Source organism: Plasmodium fragile (assembly GCF_000956335.1).
Source record: "Plasmodium fragile strain nilgiri unplaced genomic scaffold supercont1.81, whole genome shotgun sequence".
NCBI classification, from domain to species: Eukaryota; Apicomplexa; class Aconoidasida; order Haemosporida; family Plasmodiidae; genus Plasmodium; species Plasmodium fragile.
The window spans coordinates 51,730-75,329 of record NW_012192661.1 but is presented as its reverse complement, the minus strand read 5'-3'; the positions used below and the strand labels follow the sequence as shown (position 1 = coordinate 75,329).

Here is a 23,600-nt window from a genome sequence, read left to right as displayed (position 1 = left end):
GGAAAAAAAAAAAAAAAAAAAAAAAAAACGCCGCTCTAGCCAAATAAACAGAATAGTTAGTAGAGAAAGGCGTAGGGGCTGCGATCGGACGAGCAAGCCTCTGAACTCCAAACACAAAAAAAAAAAAAAAAAAAAAAAAAAAAAAAAAAAAAAAAAAAAAACACACAAACATGTAAACATATGAATATATAAACATACACACAACTTTTTATTTTATAAGCACCCATTCTACTTCGAGGTGCTCAAATGGGTAGGCTACACATGTATATGCCTATGCTTATGTCTCCCTCGGTTTACACATATGTTACTCCGTGTAACGAATTAGGAATAGCAAATGGGATGTGTGTCACGTGAAGGACCGTCATTACTGAGGGGAGTATAATCCCTTGGGGATGCGCCCATTTAGCGATGGCACGAACGGCAAAGGTTTTTGTGTGAATTTTATTAAGGCATGTTAAAAAGGAGATGACACGTTTTCATTTATTTCGTACGTCACTTCGTGGGTTGGAGAAACCAGTTAATCGAAAAAAAGACTGTCTAAAAATACTTCATCTGAAAGACAAAAATGTACTTATATTTGTATGCATGAATGTAATCTCCGTTTTTCTTTTTTTTAAGAAGCCGCTTCACAGTCATAGTGACATGCGTCATCCGCTTAGCATCCTCAACAGTGTACACACGAGCGTTTATTTACACATACATGTAGAGAGAGTCACTATGATTTTGCTTTTCTCTTCACGGAATTCACCAATTTTGTGTGTTTATTTTTGTGCAGAAATGGCAGATATAATGAAAAGGCTGAAAAAAAAAAATAAATAAATCGCTCCTCACTTTCCACATGTCCATTTTAGTGGAAACGCAATTGTTTTCACTTGCTTACATATTGGCTCTTGCTTCTGTGCTACTCCATTTTTTAAATTGTAAAGAAGCTCAAAGAAGCGTTTATAAAATACGCGCATGTATGCTCTATGCATGAGAGGATATATATTTTTTCCTTCTTAGACGAAACATAGCTGCCGTGTGTAGGGAGGCCCATGTCTAACAGTACCAACGTATCGGTTCTGCATTTTTTCCGCCATCGCATTTTGAACAGGAGCTAATTGAACGAATGGGTCAAAAAAATGGTGACGAAAAAACGAGGACAAAAGAAACATTTCCCTTTTTCGCAGAACATGTCCCTTAATGTTCCACTCATGTTATAAACCAAGTTGGCCATTTTTGTATTTCCCAAACGGGTAGACCTCATTGGGGGGAAATTTTTTCGAAATTTTTTTTTTTTTTTTTTTGTTTGCACACATTGTCCCCCCTGTGGGAAATACTCTCCTGCGCGTTTTAACCAAATGTGCCAAAAGGGTGGTCAGGAAATCCCCGCTCTCAATTTTGTAGTCAATGAAAGAGAAGAATTTTTAAATATTTTTAATTATAAGAATGTCAAATGCTTTAAGTCCTATAACTACATCTACATTGGACAATGTAAAAGTATGTATTCGGTAGTCGTCATATGAACAACGTTGACAATTTCTGTTTTGAATAAAAATGAGTGCTCCTTTTGATGTGTTCTAGGATGGCCACTTCGCCGGCAGAAAAATAATAAAATAATAATAGTAGCCCACTTGGTGTGTTTATTGAGTGGCTAAGAAGGGGAACTTGTTGTCTCCCTTTTTCATCACTTTTAATATTGTGCCCCATAGCACTAACACGCATGTAGTCGCCCGTTTTTGCGCCCATTTATGTCCCCCCTTACAACCACTGCAGAGGAGAACGAGCCTCACGGAAGCAAAGAAAGCGACTATGATTTGGTGTGCAAAAAAGGCGAAGATATTAAAAAAATCGAAACGAAAGGCTTCACATTGAGCAGAGAAAAATCAGACAAAAAGAAGAAAAAAAAATGCAACAAATATATAAAAGATGGATACGGAATTTTAATAACGTTAAAGAGAAACACCTTTGGTCAAGAAGTAATTGCGAACAAGTTTATTGGTAACTGGAAAAATAATAAAAAAAGCGGATTGGGATTTAATTTATATTTGAATAGGGATGTCTATTATGGGTATTACGAGAATAATGCAAGAAATGGTTGGGGCCACTTCGAATGGAGAGACAATCAATCAAGTTATGAAGGGAACTGGGTCAACAACAAAATGAATGGAAAAGGGATATATAAAAGTAAAAATGTCTTATTCGATGGAGATTTTTATAATAATAAATTTCTTAACTCTTCTGGGGAATGGATAGATGTGGTAGCCATGGAAGAGGAAAAAACAAAAATGAGTCTTCTTAAAGAGTATCTAATTAATGGTGATGAGATGATCGATTTAGTTTGCCTTCCGTTTGATTTCTTAAAAAGTCATTTAAAAAAAATTGCAGACCTTATTAAGTACAAATATAACAAGGTACCTTTTTTTATGTGTTCCAAGGGTTTTATCGAGAAGCACAAAAATTTTAACTTGTCTAAATTTATATTTTTAAGTTATTATTTTGGTCCTGATGATCCATTTTGCGAGGAGAGCAATTATCAGCTTCTCTTCAACGGTGTACAAAATGAGGAGGGAAAAAGAAGCCACGGGGGGAATTCAAAAGTAGGTCGGGATGATCCAAATTTGAAGTCATTCCGGAGTGGCACCTTTTCCCATGCTGGTGAAGAAGGAGAAGGTGATAGCAGTTCAGGGGAGTCTAGTTGCTCTAGCGATTCTGATCAGTCAGATGAGTCTTCCAGCTCTCACGCGATTAGTTCTTCCGATTTTTCAAGCGGGGAGAATGAGGGGAGTGTTAAAGGTGGAATGCCCCCATCCAACTCTTCGAATTGGTCCAATGGGCGGGTTCATTCCAACGCGTCTGCCTCTTCGCATTGCTCGCAGCTCTCCAGGCTGTCTGCCATCACCAACAGCTCGTACAATTCAAAGTGGAAGGGCACTCCACAGGACGATTTATACCACTTAAAAGCGCACTCCATGAATAACGCCGATATAACCAGAAATGAAAGAAAGGACAGTAGCGAGAGTGACCTGAAGGAGTACATAAAGAATGCGAATAAATTGAATGACTTTAAGGAGGAAATCTTGTCCGAAGCGCCACCCCAGCTTAGTAACAGCTGTCAAAATGGAATGAACATCAACTCGGACAGATGCAATGAAGATACCTGCTACGTAATGGAAGAAAGGAAAAAGAACGAAATGTACCAACTGATGAACAAGTACGTGCATATTTATGCCAATTCGGAAGGCACGTCCAGTGAGTATTCGATAAAGCCCAGCGAAACGGAAAGCTCAGATGAAGGGGAAGAATCCCTCAACGTGGAAAATAAGGAATATTTTGCTCGAACAACGTGTGATGGGAACGAACAATCCGGAGGAACTAAAGAGACGGATGGGAAGGAAACAGTGGTAGAAAATACCAACCAACAAGTGAATAACGCATGGTCAGCTGAGGGTAATACGAGTGGGCCCAATCCCTCGGAAAGTAGTCTCCATCTCAATATGAGAAAAAGAAAAATCGAGCAGGAATTATGCAAGATAAAAATAGACACTCAGTTTTTGGAAAAAATAAAGAATTGCAATCTCACATGTATATACAAGATAAAGCAAAAAATTGCAACGTCCATGATGATGAAGTACCCATTCATTTTTAGCTTAAGCATAAGTGAAGACAACAATAAGTATGAAAATATTACTAAGGAATTCCTTTTAGAGAGTTGCACAATCCCTCACTCTTGGTAAAAATAACAATCTTCATTCGTTAGTGTGTCTCCATTAAGTGTGTTTTTTTTTTATCTTTGTAGTAGAAGAACTGTTCACAGGTAGTCATTTATACGACTCTACTTTTTTTTTTTTTTTTCCCTCAGGATATTAAAGAATTATTTTGGAAGCACAGAGAATAAACTACCAGAGAAAATATTTTCCCCTCCTTTTTTCGATTTTTACAATTCAAATATGAACAAGCCTATGCACTCCCATTTTCAGAGTGCGCAAAATAACGACAGCGTGGACAACTTTAATGGTGGGGAAATTTCGCCGTTGAATTTTTTCCTCATCACAGATTTGTTAGTAGGGGACACCAAAGATATCAAGCAATTAAAACGTTTAGTGAGGGACAAATTAATCAATGTTTCGTTTTTGAGTAACTTATTTTTTGTCATCCTCGAGTAGTACTAACCCCCATTTTGTAAATTCTTCAACTGCAAAAATGTAAAGGAGGAAATTTCCCCCCTTTGGTGTGCGTGCATTTGTAGGTGGACCCATGTATAACGGGGGCACCTACGCGTATACCAATATACACGTACCATGTGTGACAACACCTATTAATATGAACATAAATTCATAAGTTAAAATGATGCATAGTGTGCCGCATAATGTGTGTGCAGTAAAGGAAGGGTGAAAAAAAAAAGGGGGGTAGACATAATCCGTTCGCTCAAATAGCTACGTAGAACTGCCACTTTAAAGCCCAAATGGGAAGGTTCACTAAGAATTATCACATTTACACCGGCACATGTTGCTTCTCCTTGAGTGTCCCCTTTGTGTGAAGCACACCCATTTTGTCCTTTAAAAATTTGCTTAAGAGGAAAACTAAACGGTGAAAATGTGCCATACGTTAAGTTTCCTTGCAGTGGTACGGCTAAACCGGCTTGCAATTAGGAAAAAAAATAAGAATAATAAAATAGGTAGTAACAAAACGGAATGGAATATACCACACATCCCATACGTGACGACAAAAGTGACACCACGGATGCGTCGTAACAGTGACAGATAAAACCATCAAATGTAAAGCTCGTCTAAGTGGCTGAGCCGCAAGCGCCTTGCAGCCTCAAGTTTCATGATATAATCCCAGTAACCCTTACTTATTTCGTCGCACCCCTCTGAAAAGGCCCAAATTCGAGACATGCAAATCCATGAGTTTAAAACAAACTGGTTCACATCTTTGCAGGTTTGTCGCAGAGACACAAAAGAGTCTGTGATGTATGTCGTTACATCTGAATGGATTTTGGCAGAGTGGCTTTTTGAGAGTATATAATTTATGTACCTTCTAAATTGCATTAGTTCATCTTCCTTGGGGTGGTAATTTTTACAGGTGTTGACGAATTCGGCGCAGAACGCGGGGGAGGAGTTCTTCTCAGATTCGTTTTCCTTGTAGGTGTTTTTCGCATCTCCATGTGCACCTTCTTCGTCCTTCTTTCCTATTTTTCCTACATTCTGCCCCTCGTCCATTTTGCTCAATCCCGACTGCTCCTCTTTGACGGCCGAGGTGATGACACCACTGTGACCTACGCCCCCGAGGCCCTTCCCCCTTTGGTGACAAACAGGGATAGGGATATCCACATAATTTACAAACATGGACCTTTTCTTGGACAAAATTAAAACGTTATTTTGCGTTTCGAAATTAATGTCCGTGTTAAAGATGAATGGTATTTCTTGTGACGTAATTAGCCTTTCTATGCAGAGGAAATTTTTAGTGCTAACGGTGTTAAGTTTGCCTTCTTCTAACACACATTCGTCAAAAACCACGTAGGTATTATTTGCCAATTGGAGTTTCCCTTTTTTTAATTCTCCATTTTGGTGATTCATTACGGATACTAAATATTGGCTGCTTAATTTTTTTAGACAGAGGGGAATATACCTATACAGTGGAACTAAATTTTTAATCATGTTGTTCATTTGGGTGGCGTGACTTGGGTATGATTTATTTTGCACATCTTTATGTGCATCCATCATTTTTGAAGTATTTTCCCCCTTTTGAAGCGGTTCCTTTGGTGAGACTTCTTTATCCTTCTCGTCACTATTTTGCTGTTTTTCCTTAATGGTGGTCTCCGTGCTGGAAGCACACTTTTCCTCGTCCATGGATATGTTAAAAATGTTTAGACTGACTTTTCCCAGCTTGAGTTTGCTTTCCTCAATGTAACTTCCGCACAAGTAAAAGAAGAAATAATGAGCAACCAGCAAGTCGTGAGAAAAGCTGTTCGAGATGTACATGAGGAGATGTTTCCTGAGCTCATCGATGGTGCTGAAAGGACCACTCTGCAAAATGTCGCACAATTCATTTTTGAATAATATACATCTACTTAACGGATTAAAGCGCTTGACCTTGATGTATCGAAAAGCATGAATGCAAGGATATTGTAAAAAATTTTGATCATAATAAAAATAAAAATTCAAATTTTTTTCACAATTTTCAAAGTGTTTTATTTGATGCTTGCGATATATTCCGATGACTTCAATAACGTCATTCAGCTTTAGGAAGTCGTTTTCGTTTTTGCCATTGTACTGGCTATTATCGTCGTATATTTTTATGATACACCTGACTTTGTTCTTCTTTTCCCTTTCACTGGGGGGTCTCCTCTGTCGTGCATCGTTTGGGGGGGCGTTACTAATGGTGGTATCCTTTGAAAAACAGGTTGTGTGGCCAGTTGCGTGACCCTCTGTTGTCCACTCCTCGGGCTGAAACTCACTACTGCAGATCGTTTCTCGCGAGAGACGCACATCATCCGTGGAGACACATCCACCTTTAGCATTGCCCTCCTCTTCAGTGGAGCAACTCGAAAGGGGCGTATACTTCCCCTCGCACACATTGCTACCTTTCACGGTTTCGTTTTTTAAAAAATTCTCGCAATTGCTGTAGTAAGAAGAGTAATCACACAGTTGTTTCACCCAAGTGCTTTTATTTCCCGGGACATTGGTGCAGAGAAATAAATATCTTTTCCAATACTTTTTAAAATTATTATCACTTTCGCAAAAAGGTATGTCATCATTCTGCTTATTTAGCACAGTATGATCTTCTTTTTTTGTCTGATCGTAATGTTTTGGGCACGCTTTTTTGTCTATTTGTTTGGTGCTCGTTCCTGCTGCAGCGGGAGTTGATTTATTGCTCAGGTTAGGATTAGCCTCATCGGTAAGGTTGTTCCAGCTCGTGTGGTGTGTGTCCTGCTCGTTTCTCTTATCATCATCCGCCACCTTGCAGTATTGCTCATAATTTATATAGTAATATTCTCCCACGTTCTTTTTTTCGTTGTCCTCCATTATCTCCCAGTTCTCATCATCCGTATCGATGTAATCCCTATATTTTGAGCTCTTCAAAATTATTTCTCCGTTTTTTTTATTTCTTAATTTGTAAATTCCTACGTAGCTTTCGGGAGAAATTATCTGCTGCACCATGCATGTCCATCTGACTAGGGTTGTGTCCTTAAGGTCCGCTATATTATCGAGCGTGTTTAGGCACACGCACCCTTCAACCACGTCATTGCAAGTGAAGAGGTTTTCCTTTTTCAAAATTGACTTACACAAATTGGGACACTCTTCGCTACCACACTTTGATTTTTGCGCAGGCGGGGCATCTTCCTGATTGGCCTCTTCACCATGCTGTTTCGTAGCATTGGGGGTTTTCACCTTTTTTTCGTGCCCATTTCCCAATTCGATGTACTTGTTCACCACAATTCCCTCATCCCAGTAGGAGTCCACCTCCTGCGCGCCATGAATTTTTATATAATTCGTAAAGCAATCGTCGATTTGGCTGAGTACGTTCATTTTTGATGTATATGACAAGAAGGGGTTGCGGGGATGGGCTGGAACGCAGAGATTGTGTGTGCTCAAGGTGTGGCCAAAATGGTACTTGAGTGTACTTTTGCAAAGGCACGGGTTGGAGTATAGCTCTGTTTATGTTGGCTTTGTGCTTACCACTTAATCATTCATATGTTCCTGTATGTGTTGCTCTGCAGAACTGCCCGCTTTGACGCCTTTTTTGTTAAGGTTTTTTTTTTTAACGCTTCCCTTAAGTCCACTTGTTCTCCATAGGTGTGAGAACCTTCACTTTTGAAAGGCCTCCAATTAGGTGGGCACAAGGTACGCGTAATGTGCGACTTGCATGTGCATGTGTACTTTATAATGTACGTATCTTCGTGGCCCTTTTTGCCTTTGCCACACTCCACCCATGGCACGCCGATTTGATTTCTTCTGTATTACGGTAGAATGAATTAAGAGATCAAGGTGGTGCACATTGGCCAATTTATTCCCCTTTTGTATACGTTATTTTATCTATTCTCCAGAAATGTTTAACGCATCTACTGTGTGTTACATAAAAGGCTTCACATGGCAGGGAGTCACAAAATGGAGAGTTATCCTCAAACACATATCCTTTTCAATTTGTGCATTTTTTCCTTTTTTTTTTTTTTTTTTTTTTTTTTTTTTTGCACATAGAGGCAAGTGCTTTATTTTTTCCCTACACTGGGAATGTAAGACTTGTTAGCACTAAATTATTTCTTGCTTGCTTTTTTTATTTTAATTTTTTTTTTCCCCCTGCTCATCCCCTATTGATGAAGCTGTCCAATGCGGGGGAAATATCCTACCGTCTGTTTTTGCTCTTCCCCCAAATAATTTGTGCCATGTAAAGAGCGCATAAGAGAAACCTGCATACTGGGAGCTCGTGTGATAGGAAAGCGTACCTTTTCCAGCACCATGCATATGGGCTCAAGGTGGTCACACCCCTTCCCCGCACTTGCATTGAAACTGTGCATTTTTTTTGTCCCCTCCTTCAATTTGCACAACTTTTATAACCAAAAAAGAGGCAACGTTATTTTGAGAATTTATCAAAGCTGAGAGGGTGGTGTATGTATGTACGAAAAACTAAAGCGGATGTGTAAACAGTCGGGATGTCCTTCTGTTCGCACTGGTGAATTTACGAATGGGGGGAGACCCCTGAAAACGCACACAAAAGAAATCACTGAAAGTGTGCACTTGAAAACGCAAACATAAAGAAACAAATTAAAAACGCAAACTTAAATATCTGCCTTTTATATCGACATAGGGGAAAAAAACCGTTCACATGAGGAGGTATCTTGGATGGAAAGGCGTACTTTGCATCTAAGAGTTGCAGCCCACAGGTAAAAGCCGCTTTGGGGGCGTCCCATTTGGTAATGAAATTGACGACGGCTCGGGTTTTCTTACCCCACCCCTATGCGCAAGACCTACAAATCGTCCGGAACATTATCGAGGATGTCCTTTAAATACTCCGCCAACCTGTACCCAGCCAAAACTATTTGCCGATTGAGAACATTCTTTAGTTGCGTCACAAAAGTTTTATTAACAGGAAATGTTTTTCCTCTAGATAAATTATCCACGGGTAATCTATTGTAAATATATTCGAGAGCCAACTCATAGGCCTCGTGCACAATGGTGTCTATGTATGCAATTTTGTCTCTGGGGATTTTGAGCTGGTTCCCAAATTTGCTAGGAGGATAAGAATTCATCAAGTTCATAGCATCCGTCTTAACTTTGTCTACATTTACAGTGGGCCACTTTTTCCTTCTCGTGTTAAAGATATTATCGCATAAGTAATGTATATTACCAGTGAGGCCTCCATAACTCACAGTAATGTTATTTCCTCCCCTATCTCCATTAACTAAATGGTCATTAAATACATTAATTGTATGTAATGGTTGGTGAATATCACCAAATAAATGGATGAAGTATTTTAGGTAGAAATTGTAGGAATAGTAGGAACCATACTTGGGCTTCTTCTTAATGCTCACCAGAGTCCTGAAAATGTGTTTTGAAATTCCTGCTGCGTTATGTTTCCCCTTGTGGCCATATAAATGCTTGGGAGATAAATGCACGTTCATGGGATTGTAAGGCGTTCGTACATAATGCCAGTCGTTAAAGATATTTAAAATTTCTTGTCTTTCAAATGGGAATGAATAATGGGATCTCCTTAAATCCGATGCCTTTATGTGGTCTGGCCATGTTGATGCACTTATCATGTTATCAAAATTTTTATCATGGCTGTGTGCAAAGATTCGATCTAAAGTTTCCTTTTCATTGTCGTTTAAATTCTCGTATGCAATGTGCGCTATGAGCATATGCGGTTCATCTGACCAATTCGCTACTCTTTGGATAAAAGGCAATGCACAAAATACAAGTGCATGGATTGGGGTTCTCATGGCGGTCACGTGGGCATGTGGAGCAGCGCATGCATGTGTGTGTATATTATGTACATATCTATCTATCTTGGTGTGCACATTGCGCCAGTGCAAGTGTTGTTATTCCTCCGCGAGACAATGTTTCGAACCTGGCCGCGAGCATCAACGTGGGGAACACATACGGAGTGAGAGCAGTGCGCAAGGATATGTGCGCACTGGACAGGTGCACAACTCACAGGCAGGTATTAATTTTTAAAAGTTTTAAATTAAAAATATGCTTAAAATAGAAACGGAGGTGTCATTACGACGATTGCATCACAGCAGAGGAGTAATAAAAAAAAAAAAAAACATACACACGTATACACATATTTATATAATGAGAGTAATGCCACCCCATGAAACAACTTTGCACTTGAAGCACTTTAATCAGAAAATTCGAAAACGCAAGCATAGAAATTGCGACACAACCAACTGATGTCCTTTCGCGTGTCCAAAGGAAAAAAGAAAAAATGTTGTCCCCCGCAGTTCCGTACACGCATACATACACAAATGTGTGCACCTGTGTACACCAAAGTGTGGTCGTATGTACATCCCATAAATGTATGCAAAGTGCATAAGCGTTTTGGAATCCCTATTTCGCTCTTCAACATGGCATTAAGAAAAGACACCGCGAAATGTAATTATTTTTGATGATACGAAAATGGGGGAGACTACTTCGGGTGTTTAATTTTAGGCCGTTTCTCAAGGTCACTACTACATTTTGTTCTAATTTGCCTTTATTATATTTTTTCTTTTTTTTTTGTTTTTTCCATTTTGCATAACTATTATTTGCAAAAGGGAAGAAAGGAAATGGAAACATTTTTTTTTAGACGTGCTATCTTGGACGAAGCAGAAAAGTTTGTTCATAAAAATGTTTAATTAAAAAATGCCGTCCCCTTGTTTTTTATGCATATATATTATACACTGTTTCGGAGGAATTAGTCCCGTATTTCTCAGCAAGTGGGGTATTTCCTCGAACGAAAAACAACCGCACAAAATAAAATCATGGAATTTTCTGCAGGATGTACGAACATGTTAGAAGTAACACACAATGTTAATTTATCCCTGCATACGCTACAACGGTCGTGCAAAATTTGAACAGCAATGTGTAATGAACATCGGGGGTGTATGAAAAAAAAAAAAAAAAAATCTGCACAGGTATTAAACTATGAGTAGGTGTACAACGTCGACTGAAAAGCTTTTCCTGCATAATGTTTTAAAGTGGACGTGTAACAAAAATGGGCAGGGGGTTATAAACAGGGGGGAATATCTTTCTCGCAGCTGATGAGAGAGGCGTGTTCAGGAAGTGGTGCAAAATGTGTAGATGGTACCCAACTGTGAATGTGCTAAATATAAACGCGCAAAAAACACGCGTAGGTAAGGGGCACACAGTTGCTTCTATTTAATGTACTAATGCACCTTCAACAGATCATCCGGTACGTTTGCAATCATAATTTTTAAGTATCGTCTTAAGCGGTAGCCTCCTAGAACTATTTGCTCATTCAACATTTTCTTTAGACTATTGGCAGAAGAATCGTTTAAGGCGTAGGCAGTTTTGTTATTAAGAGTATCATGGGGGAAGTTAGAATAAATGATATCCACTGCCTTCCTGTAACTATCATTAATAATAAAATCTAGATATTCTATATCGCCTAAATCATTTTTTAATCTGTCTCCAAAATACTCAGGGGGGTACATCTTCATCAAGGCATTTGCTTCTTGCAGCATTTCTTTCTTGCCACAGGTGGGCCATTTTCTACTCCTGGTATGAAAAACGCAATCACATAAGTAATGCAATTTTTCCACCTTATTATTATACATTATATTAATTTCAGTTCCTCCGTTATCTCCTTCGGGAAAATGTTTATTGAAAAATTCGACAACGTGTAACGGTTCATGTACATCCCCCATAATGTGAATAAAGTATCTTAGGTTAAAATTGTAGGAAAAAAATGTTCCATGATTTTCTTGTTTGTTAACATTTTTTAATGAAGTAAATACCATCTTCAATACATTTAAAGCATTATCCGTTTTCTTGTACAATTGTTCATGGTACTCACTCAGGGTAATATTCATTGGGTTGTATGGAGTACTTATGTAGTGCCATTTGTTCATTAGTTCGACCCCCCCTATTCGCCTACTCTTATCAGGGTAATGGTAATCAATTGGCTTTATGTGATCAGGCCATACTGCTCCAGTCACGGGGTCACTGAAATCCTTATCTTCTTTGAAGTTTTTAAAAATTTTGTCTAGCACTAACTTTTCGTCATCTGTAAGTCCTTCGTATGCGACGGCACTTATGAGCATGTGCCCTTCGTCTGACCAGCAAGAGATTCCATGTGCGAGCAGCAACACGGACAGTAAGAAGAAAATTACGTGCGCAGCTGGGGACATTTCTGTGTGTATTATGTGTGGGTGATGACCAAACCAGGCAAAATGTGTGATAATATAAGTTTTTATAAAGGTAAGCCTCCTAAATGGAGCAAAAGAATATTCCGTTGTGTGGATCCTTGTTCATACAAATCAAAACGGAAAAACCTATAACGGAGTTCCAATCTGGCTAATACCACTCGTGCGTGTATACGTTGGCGGTAGAAAAAGCAAGTTCTCTTTGGGGATACGTTTCAGCGTGGCAAACTAACGTGTAAATGCGGGGGTGAGCACAAAATTAATGAATGAGCAGGTTCATATACAATGGTAGGATTGTTTCGATCCGTATGCACTACCCTGTTTAGCCGTAACACGAAAACACAAAATAGTAAATCGCCACGAAGCGAAGCCGAGGAAAACTTACATATATATATCACATCAATTGTGAACAAAAATTAATCGATTAATTTATCGGTCACCAGGTTTTCTTAATAAATAGAGAAATGGCGAAGCGAGGGCAAAAAAAAAAAAAAAAAAAAAAAAAATTAGGTTCTTAAACAGTTAGGTGAGAGCAACAATTTTTAAGCGTGAACGTGGGGATAATTCAATAGGGCGCAAGAGCCAAAAACTATACATGTACTAAACATACACGTGTTTTTAAAGCATGGCTAAGTGTTAATACTTGTACATGTTTGCGTTACACCCTAGGTATGTAAAATAAAGAATAAAAGTGCAGCAATGTGAAGCCCATTCATTACGCTTTAAAATGCGGAGCGAACACTTTCATTTTAGAAAAAAAATAAAAAATAAAATGAGTGATTCGTCGACGTTGATACGATTGTAAATACAGCTAAGTTGGCGATACAGAGCTATATCACGTCATGGATAGATGCAAAAAAGGGAGGTGCATATATGATTTGGCAACAGCCAATTGGGGCAATAGGGCAATTTGGCGAATCGGTGAAGAAACGAGAAAAAACGAATGGGAGCAAAGCGGAGCAGCATATCTACTAGCAGCATGGCGTAGCAGTGGGAATTACGCAAACGGAACGATCCAGCGGTGAAAGAGCACAAATCGTGGCGTTAACAGGAAAACGCCACGCGCAAAAAAGTAGCCCGAATTAATATTGTGAGAAAATCCAAGCGCGGTGATGTAGGGAACATGGGAAAAAAAAAAAAAAAAAAGTCGATAAATTAGGGTTTTTTATATGTGCACATTTTTACAACACTGAAATGGGGGAAAATGAATTTATTATTCTCTTTTCCTACCTTGAATTTTTTATTACACATTTTTATGAACGTATTCAACTGTTGCAAAGCGCATTTTGTAGCTAGCAAACTTGCACCGAACAACAACATATTAATAACGAACGCACATGTTAATAAACATTTCAGTCCTGAAAAGAGAATTCCACAAGTTGAGAAAAGTTTGGTAGGATTCCCCCCCTACAAGTGGATTAGGAACAAGAGGAAATGTTTCCATTACCTGAGAATACATGCCATAAGGGGGGAATCACAATTTGGCAAAAAACTTAACCCAGTGTTACCTTCCAAAAGGACAATAATTTCCAATGTGCGCAATGTACAAGTTAGGGGGGAGAAGGATATGCATAATGGTCATGGGGTGAGCACCGATACTGATATAGGGAGTGATAAAAATGACCTTCACAGAAACGATGGGACGAAAGAAAAGACGAATGGTAACCAGAAGGAATGCCTCATAAACCCAGAATTGTTAAAAAATATAAAAGAAAACGAAAATGGACATGACGCGGGTAACCTGTCCAGTGACACAGAAAAGGAAAATTTCAATTTCTTCGAACATTTCACATCGGAAAATGATAACTCCTTAGTTAGTAATTTAAAACCAGAAGAAAGCAAAGAACTTATAGATAGCGATTATTTTAAAAAGATGATGGACGATTTGAACTTAAAAGAAGAAGAAATTATGAAGCAGCTTAAAAGAAGCGAAAAGAATGTTTCCAACTTGATTAATAAAAATTTGTCTCTGGAGCAGATTGAAAAAAATGCGACAAATGAAGAGGCACAAAATGAAAAGCTCTTTGATACCTACATGAACAGCAACAGCTCCAAAGTTGGCAACTTTATTAACTTTAAAAAAATTGGGAAAAAATATAAAGACGTTATTTCCCATGTTATAGCCATTTTTTTAAGCAAAGGGAAAAAATTTACAGAAATGATCAAACTGATAGAAGAAGACAAAAACGAAATTAATATGTGTGTCTCTCTTTTGGAAGAAAATGATCTTTTCAACAATTTAAGTAAAGATGTCTTAACCGAAATTGTTAAGAAGTCCGTTTTACTGGGGCACTTGAATGAAAAGTTTTCAAACGACGCAGAAAATTTTGAGTGGAGTAAACAGATTGAAAATTGCATTATGCAGTCGGTAAGTAATATTGATTTTAAAATAAAACTTATTACATACTCGAATAATAGCATTAGTGTGACTGTGGTCAGCTCCAAAAGTGTGCATATAGATTCGGACGAGTACGACGAGATTGAGGGTTCCATAAAGAATGCCCTGGAGGAGTATGAACGGGCTAATGGCCTGGACATTTTCTCCTCCTTTAACATCCTCTTGCACTTTAGTTGAGAGAATATGCGGTGGGGAAAGTTGACTCCGTGCGTAGTGCGACTTTGAGTAGGCCCCTTTTATGTGTGTTCCCTCCTACTCGAGGTATACACACAAACACCTCCCTCTATCGACTCAGCACAAATGTAAGCAATTGCCGTTTGGAGGTGGTTTCGCCTTGGTAGCAACACACCTCTACTATTTTTTTTTTTTTGTTTTTAAGTCAAATGTTAATCCGCGCATAGCCCAAAGCAGCCACGGCAGTTTTGTTCCTATCAAGGGAACGAAAAAAAGCAGAGCGTGGAAAGGGGAAGCAGAACTAAGTAAACTGCTTTTTCATGTTTTACAAATTCGCGCGTGGAGCAGCCGTTTCACGCGATGGATGTGCTCCTCTCCGTAGTACGACCAGCAAACGATCCATCTGGTTATTCTACCAGTGTAGGACTCGAAAATTCGATACTGCGCTATATTCACCGGGAAGGAACACCTTTCTACCTTTTGCAAACGGAGTTGATCATCAAAATGCATGTCATTCCGTGTAAGGGCATCCAGAAAATTGACTTGTTTTTTGTTATCTATATTGTACAATCGCATAGACTTTATTATTTCCTTTTTTATTAATTTCACATTTTTAAATTTGGACACCAAAGTGGTGAACCAGACTACGTTGTAAAAATAGGACCTACTTTCCTTAATCATATTTAGGATAAAACCGTATTCTCCCCCGACACGATGGTTAGGTATGTCACTTCCTATTTCACTTATTTGCATGCCCTCATCCATGTCTTCTTTGATCCCACTGAAATGTTCCTCCCCACCATTGTAGGACACACCAAAGGGCGAATTGGTTTCTAGATTATCACCCTTCGCCCCTCGAGGCTTGTCCATATCTTCTTCGATCTGATCACTACGCATTGTTTTATCCTCTCCCACGGAGCCAATCTGGTCGTCTACCTTTTGCGACTCTGTAGAGGGAACTTGTTCGGTGTCAAAATAAACCACTTCGTTCACGTGGGCACCGATATTTCGAAAGGGGTTTCTGTTAACTTCATCCAAGGAACTGTAAAATGGAGGGTTACACATGGAGAAAAAAAAAAAGTCTGTATTATTTACAACGTTATTAAATATTTTCCTGGGATCCTTTTGATACTTGAGCGCTATGAGGTTTTCTTTGTTATTTAGTAAAATGTTTAAGTAGCAGAGTTTCAAAGAATCTAAGTTTATGTCTACCCCTACGAAGGACCAATTGTATATGGAATTCCCGAGTAGTGGGTATATGCAGTTTGAGCCAACCCCAATGTCTAGTACTTTTATTTGGCTGCTGCACAGTAGAGTGTCCTTCTCGTCGTCATTGGTCTCCCGCGCGTGCGGTACACATTTGTCTAGCTGTTCCATAGTCATGTCGCCAATCCCTTGGCTATTCCTTTCGCCAGGATGATCACCATGTTTGGTCCCTCTATAGGCCCCTTCTCCGGGAACGTTCCGAAGCGCAGTCAAGTCAGCTATATAGTGTATGTAATTAGCTCTGCCTGGAATATTCGGACAAAGGTAGTTTTCCTTGCCCGTACATTCCTCCTCAATGGAGGTACTCTCTGTGATCAACTCACTCTGTTCCTTTTCACTTGTCAAATTGAGTAACATGTGGTTGTACTCATTATACATGATTAACAGTGTATTCTTAAACTGGGCTATATCATTCACTTGAACAGTAACGTAGTCTCCATCTTCACCTTTCGATACTACAGTTATGTGCTCCAAGGTCCCATCCAGTGCTTTAGATTGTACATATGGCATATAAAAGTTGAGGTCGTAGTACTCCTTCAGGGTAGCTTTACTGAGGAAGTAAGTAGCTAGAGATTTTCCAAAATCATAAAATAATTTCCCACTAGTATTTTTTCGTAAAAATATATTTAGAAAGGTATGTTTTTTGCTTAATTCTTCAAAATTGGTGAACGAGCTATTTTGTAAATTTCTTTCATGCATCATTTTGGTATTCCTACCGTTGTGCTGGTAACTGCCCCCCTGCCTCCTGTGTGTGTGGCCATAATTTGGCCCACCTCTCTGGGTTTCCCCTACTCCTCTTCGATAGGATCCCTTTTGAATTTTTCTATTTTGGACCATTCTGGAGGATTTTATATACGTTTTTTTCCCCCTTATCGGTAGTGTTGAGGTGTGTGGAGGGCTTTTTAGTGGACTGTTCTACCGTGACATTTGCTCGTGGAAGTGGGGGGTGAAATGGACGATAGGACAAACCACACAGCGGTTAGAACAAAAAATTATGTGACATGAACGACGCGACAAACAAATTAAAAACTGTGCAATGCTTCCACTAGGGGGATATCCACAAATAGGAAAGTCCATTACAAAAAAAAAAAACAAAAAAAAAAACGTGTACAAAGTGGCACACACCAATGGCGCACAGAATGGCGAACATAAACTGCGCACACAAAGGGACACCCCACACGGCACGCAGAAGTCCGGTTCCACCAGTTCCTACTAGCCAAGTGGACCCTATTTTTCTAATCCCCCTCGAGGGAAAACTCGTATGAGTAATTGCTTATGATAATCGTATCGCCCTCCCTCGCACCCACATTTTTCAGCTTAACATTTATATTCAACTGATCTAATATTTTTGCAAAAATTTTTGACGTGTCACTTTTGGAAAAATTAAAAATGTTGGCTTGATTTTCGATGTATGTTCCCTTAACGATAAAAATATTTTCTTTATATTTGTATATTTCAAATTGGGATGGCCGGAAGTTATCACTATCTTCAATTTTAGCAATATCGATTGGTTCAGGCAAGCTTTTTAAAAATTCACTTATGGTGTTTTCATTATTGATGTTTGAAACTATTTCATTTATCGCATCTACTGCATTTTCTCCAGTTAATGCAGAGATGCAAAATATGTTTTCTATTTTTAAATTTTCCCTTAAATGGTTGATCAGTTTACTCACATTATCTTTGTTCTCTTTGTATATGTCAATTTTGTTCAGTAGCACCACTTCCTTTTTGCCTTTAAAAATGGCGTCATACTGCACCAAAACGTCCTTTATGTTTCTATAAGTTTCCAGTAACACATCAATGCTACTGTTTATGTCAAACATGTAAATTAATATTTTGCAATATTTTAAATGCTCCAAATACTTGTACGATATATTTTGTGCTTTTTTGTCCAGATTTTTTATGATCCCCGGGAAGTCGATAACTGTGTAATTATTTTTTGCCATGTTTTTTTCGCCTCCCTCATGCGCTGTATCGTCGGTTGAATCAGTTTCTCCGTCCAGTAGGTCTTCTGCCTCCTCGCAGTTACCCCCCCAAATGTCTTCGTCCCCCTCGTCCTTTTCCTGAACAGGGTTATTTTCCTCCAAAACACCTTCGTCCCGCTCCTTCCCCTCAACAAGGTTGTCCTCTTCTACGCTGTTCTGGTCGCGCCTAAATATCCCCAGATTGGGAAACTTGGACGTGTAGCTATAGTTGGCAATTTTTACATTCGCGTTGGTGATCCTATTGAGGAGTGTGCTCTTCCCGACGTTTGGGTAGCCAATAATGCCAAAATCGGTAAAAAATATTTTTTTCAGGAAAATTTTTTTTTCCTTTGTTTTTTCCCCAAATTGGCAGACAAATGGGATTTTCAAGCTTTTAGTTCTGTAGGAGTAATTCCCTTTTCCACCTTTTCCCCCTAAAGCGACTAGCACTTTTTGGCCATTTAAATGAATAAAATTAACAAACTTTTTGTCTTCGTCGTATATAATTGTATTCACAGGTATATTTATGCATTCGTCTTTTCCATTTTGCCCACTCTGATTATTGTTTAATCCTTTTCCTCCATTTCCAGCATAGTAAGAAGATTTCAATTTAAGGCTTAGAAAATTATCAATTTTTTTATCCCCAATCAGGTACACATTACCACCTTTCCCCCCCCGGCCACCGGAAGCGTATTTTTTATTTTTCTTCTGCGAAAATGTTGTAAAACAGCATATGCCATCTCCCCCATTTCCTCCCTTAATATTAATTACACACCGATCATGGAATTGGTTTTTCTTTATCTGCTTTTTCATGCAGTGTAGCTTATTTGCTGTGCGACTTGATCGCTTTTCACCCTCCTTGCACTTTATGCTGCTGTTAACAAAGACAGTATTCTGCCTTCCACACTTGGAAGGAAAATTGTACAAAACAGCCGTCTTCTGGAATATCATAAGGAAAAGAATGGTAAATCCAATATGCATATTCCTTCTGAGTGTCCTAATTTCACCCCTACCGAGTGAGGAATGGAAACTTGTTTTGAGGATCCTTATATATGTGATGCTCCTTCGACCGTTTCATCGTGGAAAAGGGAGAAAATGGCACATCGATCTGTATTATAAATATATTTTGTTCTTCTCCAATTTGGTGACAGAGGAACCCCACTGGAAAGAGATGTGCCTGGCGGAGTGGCCTACATAAAAGTGGGCGTCCCGCTAATGCTCACAAGGGGGAATACATAGATACGTATATATATATATATACATATGTGTGCGTTTTGTTTTATTTTTTTTTTTTTCCCGTTGGGTCACATAGCGGCACAACTTATCAGAGAAACCCTTTCCGCAAAAAATGGGTGCACACAAAATTATGTTTTGTCATTTGGGTTTTAACAGGGGGAATATTATAACCCACACGGTGTTATGGGCACCTGTTCACCAGTTAAAATTAGGCACATAACGTGGCCCTATTGGCTTCTTTCGAAGAGTGACAAATGCATTGGTAAAAAAAATTACAATTTTTATAAAGTTATAGCAAAGGTCGCGGAAGGAATACAAAAAATGACAGCAGCAACTGACCACTGCGCGAATGTTTTAGAATTAAATGGGGATCCGGCTGGGCAAACGAGAACATTTGAGGAAAACAAAATGTTAGCATAACAACTGTGTGCAGCGCATATGTATGACCAACACAGCTGTGCGCTGATTTTTTCCTTAACGAAAAATTAAAAAAAAAAAAATAAATAATAAATAAATAAATGGGAAGGAAAGCTCACAAACGAGCAAAAAGGAAACAAATAAAAGAAGGTATTGACAAAAAAAAAAAAAAAAAAAAAATGAATAAAAAAAAAAAAAAAAAAAAATACAAATGAATAACCGACTTGGCACACCACTGATAACGTCGCTGCCACAAAAGCCAGTTACTCCTTTTCCACCTCGAGAAAGGCGAAAAACTTCTCAGCATATCTAATCTTAAAATTGGGGTACACGCGCACGATGTTATCTGCTTCGTCAAATATGTACTTCTTCACAATTGCTTTAAAAGCAGAAATGGTGGACTTTCCCAAATGCCCGCTCTGCGTGGTTTCCATTATGTGACACCACAATTCACTGTTAGTGTTCAAATCACCGGACTTGTCATGCAACGAAATTAAAATGAAAACGGTTTTAAGGAAAAAGAAAAGGTTACAATGTTTCTGTTTTTTCTTCCCTTCAATTTCGTGTGGATCCATTTCGATAAATTTAAAAATGTGAAAATTCAACAACTTCTCTTTAAACAAAAAAGTGAATAATTTACTTAAAAAAAGGACTTGTTTTAAATCGTAATTATTGATATTCTTCAAGTAATTTATAAACACCGTTTTTAAGCTGAATAAAAAGATTCTACTTTTAACATTGGAAATATTTCTTAACATCTTGGCATAAGCAACTTTATATTTTTTTTCATACAACAGGGTTTGAATAATTGTTTGAATGACATGAGGGATGTTTTTCTTCTTTTTTAAAATTAAAGATAAATTGTGCACACACTCATTTACGTCTAGACTATTTTTTATAATTAAGAAAATTTTTTTCGGTAAAATTCCCTGAATTTTATATTTTTTTAAAAGTTTACCAAAGTAGGATTCGTTAAAATATTCTTCTTCTTCACCGGCCATTAAATAATTTAGTTTGCAAAATTTGTTCTTCACAGATTTCTCTTCTTCATCACCGACAGGGTTATTGTCGTTGTCATCTGTCTTAGCTTCCATCTCGACTAGTGTACCATTTGTACACATATCTCTTTTTTCCATTTCTTCGTTTTCTCTGCTTTTTCTTTTTTTAGTGCCTTTTTTTCCTCCTTGTCTGATGGCACATTCGGCACTTTTAAAATTTTTTAAGAACGAAAAAGATACCATTTTCCCCCTGAAGTTATATTTATTTTCAAACTCATTTAATATGCTGAATAGGAATTCAAATTTGTTTAAAAAGTGAAATTTCATTGTGCCATTTTTTAAATCCTCAATATCTTTTATTAAAAATCGTAGTTTGCTCCTTTCGACGTAAATATTATTGCTAACGATATAATTGTCGATTTGTTTTTTTAAATACTCTGTGATATAATTCAAGTGACTGATGTCTTCACTTTTTAGCTTCATTCCGGAAATCTTCAAAATGATAATTATGTTATCCACGCTGCTAATGCTTATGTCTTCACACAGCAAGTTAATGATATCAGTTATGCAGTCGAAATCGAGGTAACTGAGGGCATAAAACAGGCAAAAACTCTTCAGTATGTTTCTCAAAATGATTTTAAAATTTTGGTATTTCTCCTGTTCCTCTTGGGTAACTATAAAATTATTTTGCGAGCTACTCTGTTTAGCGTTATTTGTATATCCCTCGGTGGGGATATCACATTGATTTGCTTCACTTGAACGAGTTAGCGGCTCATTTTGTCCGTTTGGACCACCATTCTCGTTCCCATTTTGGAGGTTGTCATGGTTAGGGGCCACGACACTGCTTAGCTCATTCTCTCTTTCTATTTTTCTCATCAAATCGCGATTGTCCTCATAGAGTTGTTTAAAAACCCCAGTCAGGACTTTTAAAAAATCTTTCAGCAAATTCCGGTATACCAAATTGTTCAGCACACAAATTATCACCACGCATATGCATATATGAATATCCGTAGCATTTACGTTGTTAAAATGGTTGCATGCTATTTTGGTGAGGGCGTCATTAAACATAACTTTAAGTTTCACGTCCTCCAGCTCGTGAAAATATTTGCACAGATCTTGAATAATGCTTTTTATATTAAACTCCGACGTTTTGTTTAGAGAAATCATGAGAAATTTCTCTATCTTTTTAGCTTCTTCTGGATAGTTGGGTGCCTTTTTCTTTTTCTTTTTTTCCGCTTTAGCGGCTTTTTTCCCTTTGTTCGCCTTTCCCCTGGGGGAAAGCATCCCCTCCGCCTCTTCTGCATCTTCGTCCGCTTCGTTTTCCATTACCCCTGTGTGACTCTTCTTTTTCTTCTTCCTCCTCTCCTTTTTCTTCTCTTTTTTGTCCGTGTCTTTCTCGCTTGTTGCATCATCTTGACCTTCGCTTAGAACCTCCTCTTCCTCAGAGGACCTCCCCAGGGTGTCATCATCCCCCCGCAGGGCATTTTTACCCTTTTTACATTTTTTTTTATAACTTTTCTGAAATTCGCCAAATATTATATCGGTCAATTTTAGCAAATTGGAGTCAAACCCATCCTTCTCCAATTGTTTACAAACTTTTTCCTCGTTATTTTTCCCATCGTGCGTGTTGTTAAGCTTTAACTTCTTCGACAGGTACGATAATAGTTGATTATCCTTTTCTTGCTCAGCAGATATATCATACTTAATTTTGCTATGGGATTTTTTTTTTTGTTTTTTGAGTGGGCCGCTTAAATTGTTGCCTTCGCTGTACTTTCTTTTTCTCTTCATATTTCCTTCGTCCTGTTTTGTTGATCCTTCCTCCAGCGATTCATCGGGCGTATTGATTGTGGAAACATTTTTTCCCTGATAATTTTTTTTCTTTTTGGAAAACAGGAGCTTCCTTTCCTTTTTTTGTATCCTAGCCAATTTTCTCAATTCCCTTCTGTTCCGCATGTTGCCTGTACGTTATGGGTAAGCATGTGAATATGTGTGGACCTCCACATGCGCATTGGTACAAACAAATAGATTCGTTATTAGCATACGCAAAGGGACAATGTGAGACAACCCTACTTAGGACAGTCCCCACGCGCAGGTGCAGAAGGGGGGGACTGCTAACACAAATGGAAGGGAATAAATTTGCAGACCCCCAAAATTATAGCTTTATTAAGATATATATATTTATACCTCTATTCATGTACAATGGCATTTTTTTTCCAAAGTGGGGATGTAATAATTGTATGTCTTGAAATTATGATATGGCTGTGGAGGGATAATGCCACCACAACTCTCTTGGGTCATCCACTCGGTTAGGACGCCAAGAACGGGCAAGTATAAGGCATATGCAAAATGAAGTTCTCCGTAGAATTTTTATTTTTCTTCTACGTATAAAATATTCCATGGGGGTTATCTTTCCATTTTTTCACAACTTCACTTTTAACTGCAATTTCGACTTCGAATTCCAACTTGTGCTACCTGCGAATTGGCGCTTAATATATTATCTTCTACAAAATTGGAATATTCTGTAAATATTTAGCACAGTGTTTTCTACGCACAAGGGCAGCAGGATTTTCTTGTTTTGTTTTTCTACGTGGCTCCAATTTTAGTCAATTCTGCGGGTTGCAATTCATATAGGCGATTTGCCAACAAGGTAGCATAAAAAAAACATGCAGCGCTGGTAAAACTAATGATAAAATGCAACAAGGGAGCTCCAACTTGCGACAACAACAAAGCACGCGGTAACTTATGGTTCTAATATTTTTTCACTTTAACTATTCAAATAATTTATATAAAAAATTGTAGTA

At 38.3% G+C, this 23,600-nt stretch overlaps 7 protein-coding genes across 7 annotated transcripts; 2 read left to right on the top strand and 5 right to left on the bottom strand.

Annotated features, from left to right (window-relative positions):
- Positions 1-1,340: 1,340 nt before the first annotated feature.
- AK88_04910 (uncharacterized protein) lies at positions 1,341-4,145 on the top strand (the record flags this gene model as incomplete). The annotated part of the gene is made up of 3 exons (XM_012482514.1): positions 1,341-1,479; positions 1,756-3,712; positions 3,842-4,145. 3 exons carry the CDS (start codon positions 1,341-1,343, stop codon positions 4,143-4,145), a joined length of 2,400 nt encoding a protein of 799 aa, XP_012337937.1.
- A 606-nt stretch (positions 4,146-4,751) lies between these two features.
- Positions 4,752-7,511, bottom strand: AK88_04909 (uncharacterized protein; the record flags this gene model as incomplete). Its single annotated transcript, XM_012482513.1, has 1 exon — positions 4,752-7,511. One exon carries the CDS (start codon positions 7,509-7,511, stop codon positions 4,752-4,754), a length of 2,760 nt encoding a protein of 919 aa, XP_012337936.1.
- A 1,436-nt stretch (positions 7,512-8,947) lies between these two features.
- On the bottom strand, positions 8,948-9,919 carry AK88_04908 (uncharacterized protein; the record flags this gene model as incomplete). The annotated part of the gene is made up of 1 exon (XM_012482512.1): positions 8,948-9,919. The coding sequence occupies one exon, from the start codon at positions 9,917-9,919 to the stop codon at positions 8,948-8,950; it is 972 nt and encodes a 323-aa protein (XP_012337935.1).
- Positions 9,920-11,347: 1,428 nt separating this feature from the next.
- Positions 11,348-12,331, bottom strand: AK88_04907 (uncharacterized protein; the record flags this gene model as incomplete). The annotated part of the gene is made up of 1 exon (XM_012482511.1): positions 11,348-12,331. The coding sequence occupies one exon, from the start codon at positions 12,329-12,331 to the stop codon at positions 11,348-11,350; it is 984 nt and encodes a 327-aa protein (XP_012337934.1).
- A 1,219-nt stretch (positions 12,332-13,550) lies between these two features.
- AK88_04906 (uncharacterized protein) lies at positions 13,551-14,921 on the top strand (the record flags this gene model as incomplete). Its single annotated transcript, XM_012482510.1, has 1 exon — positions 13,551-14,921. The coding sequence occupies one exon, from the start codon at positions 13,551-13,553 to the stop codon at positions 14,919-14,921; it is 1,371 nt and encodes a 456-aa protein (XP_012337933.1).
- Positions 14,922-15,236: 315 nt separating this feature from the next.
- On the bottom strand, positions 15,237-17,021 carry AK88_04905 (uncharacterized protein; the record flags this gene model as incomplete). Its single annotated transcript, XM_012482509.1, has 1 exon — positions 15,237-17,021. The coding sequence occupies one exon, from the start codon at positions 17,019-17,021 to the stop codon at positions 15,237-15,239; it is 1,785 nt and encodes a 594-aa protein (XP_012337932.1).
- Positions 17,022-17,419: 398 nt separating this feature from the next.
- Positions 17,420-22,752, bottom strand: AK88_04904 (obg family GTPase CgtA; the record flags this gene model as incomplete). Its single annotated transcript, XM_012482508.1, has 2 exons — positions 17,420-19,157; positions 20,069-22,752. 2 exons carry the CDS (start codon positions 22,750-22,752, stop codon positions 17,420-17,422), a joined length of 4,422 nt encoding a protein of 1,473 aa, XP_012337931.1.
- Positions 22,753-23,600: the final 848 nt, after the last annotated feature.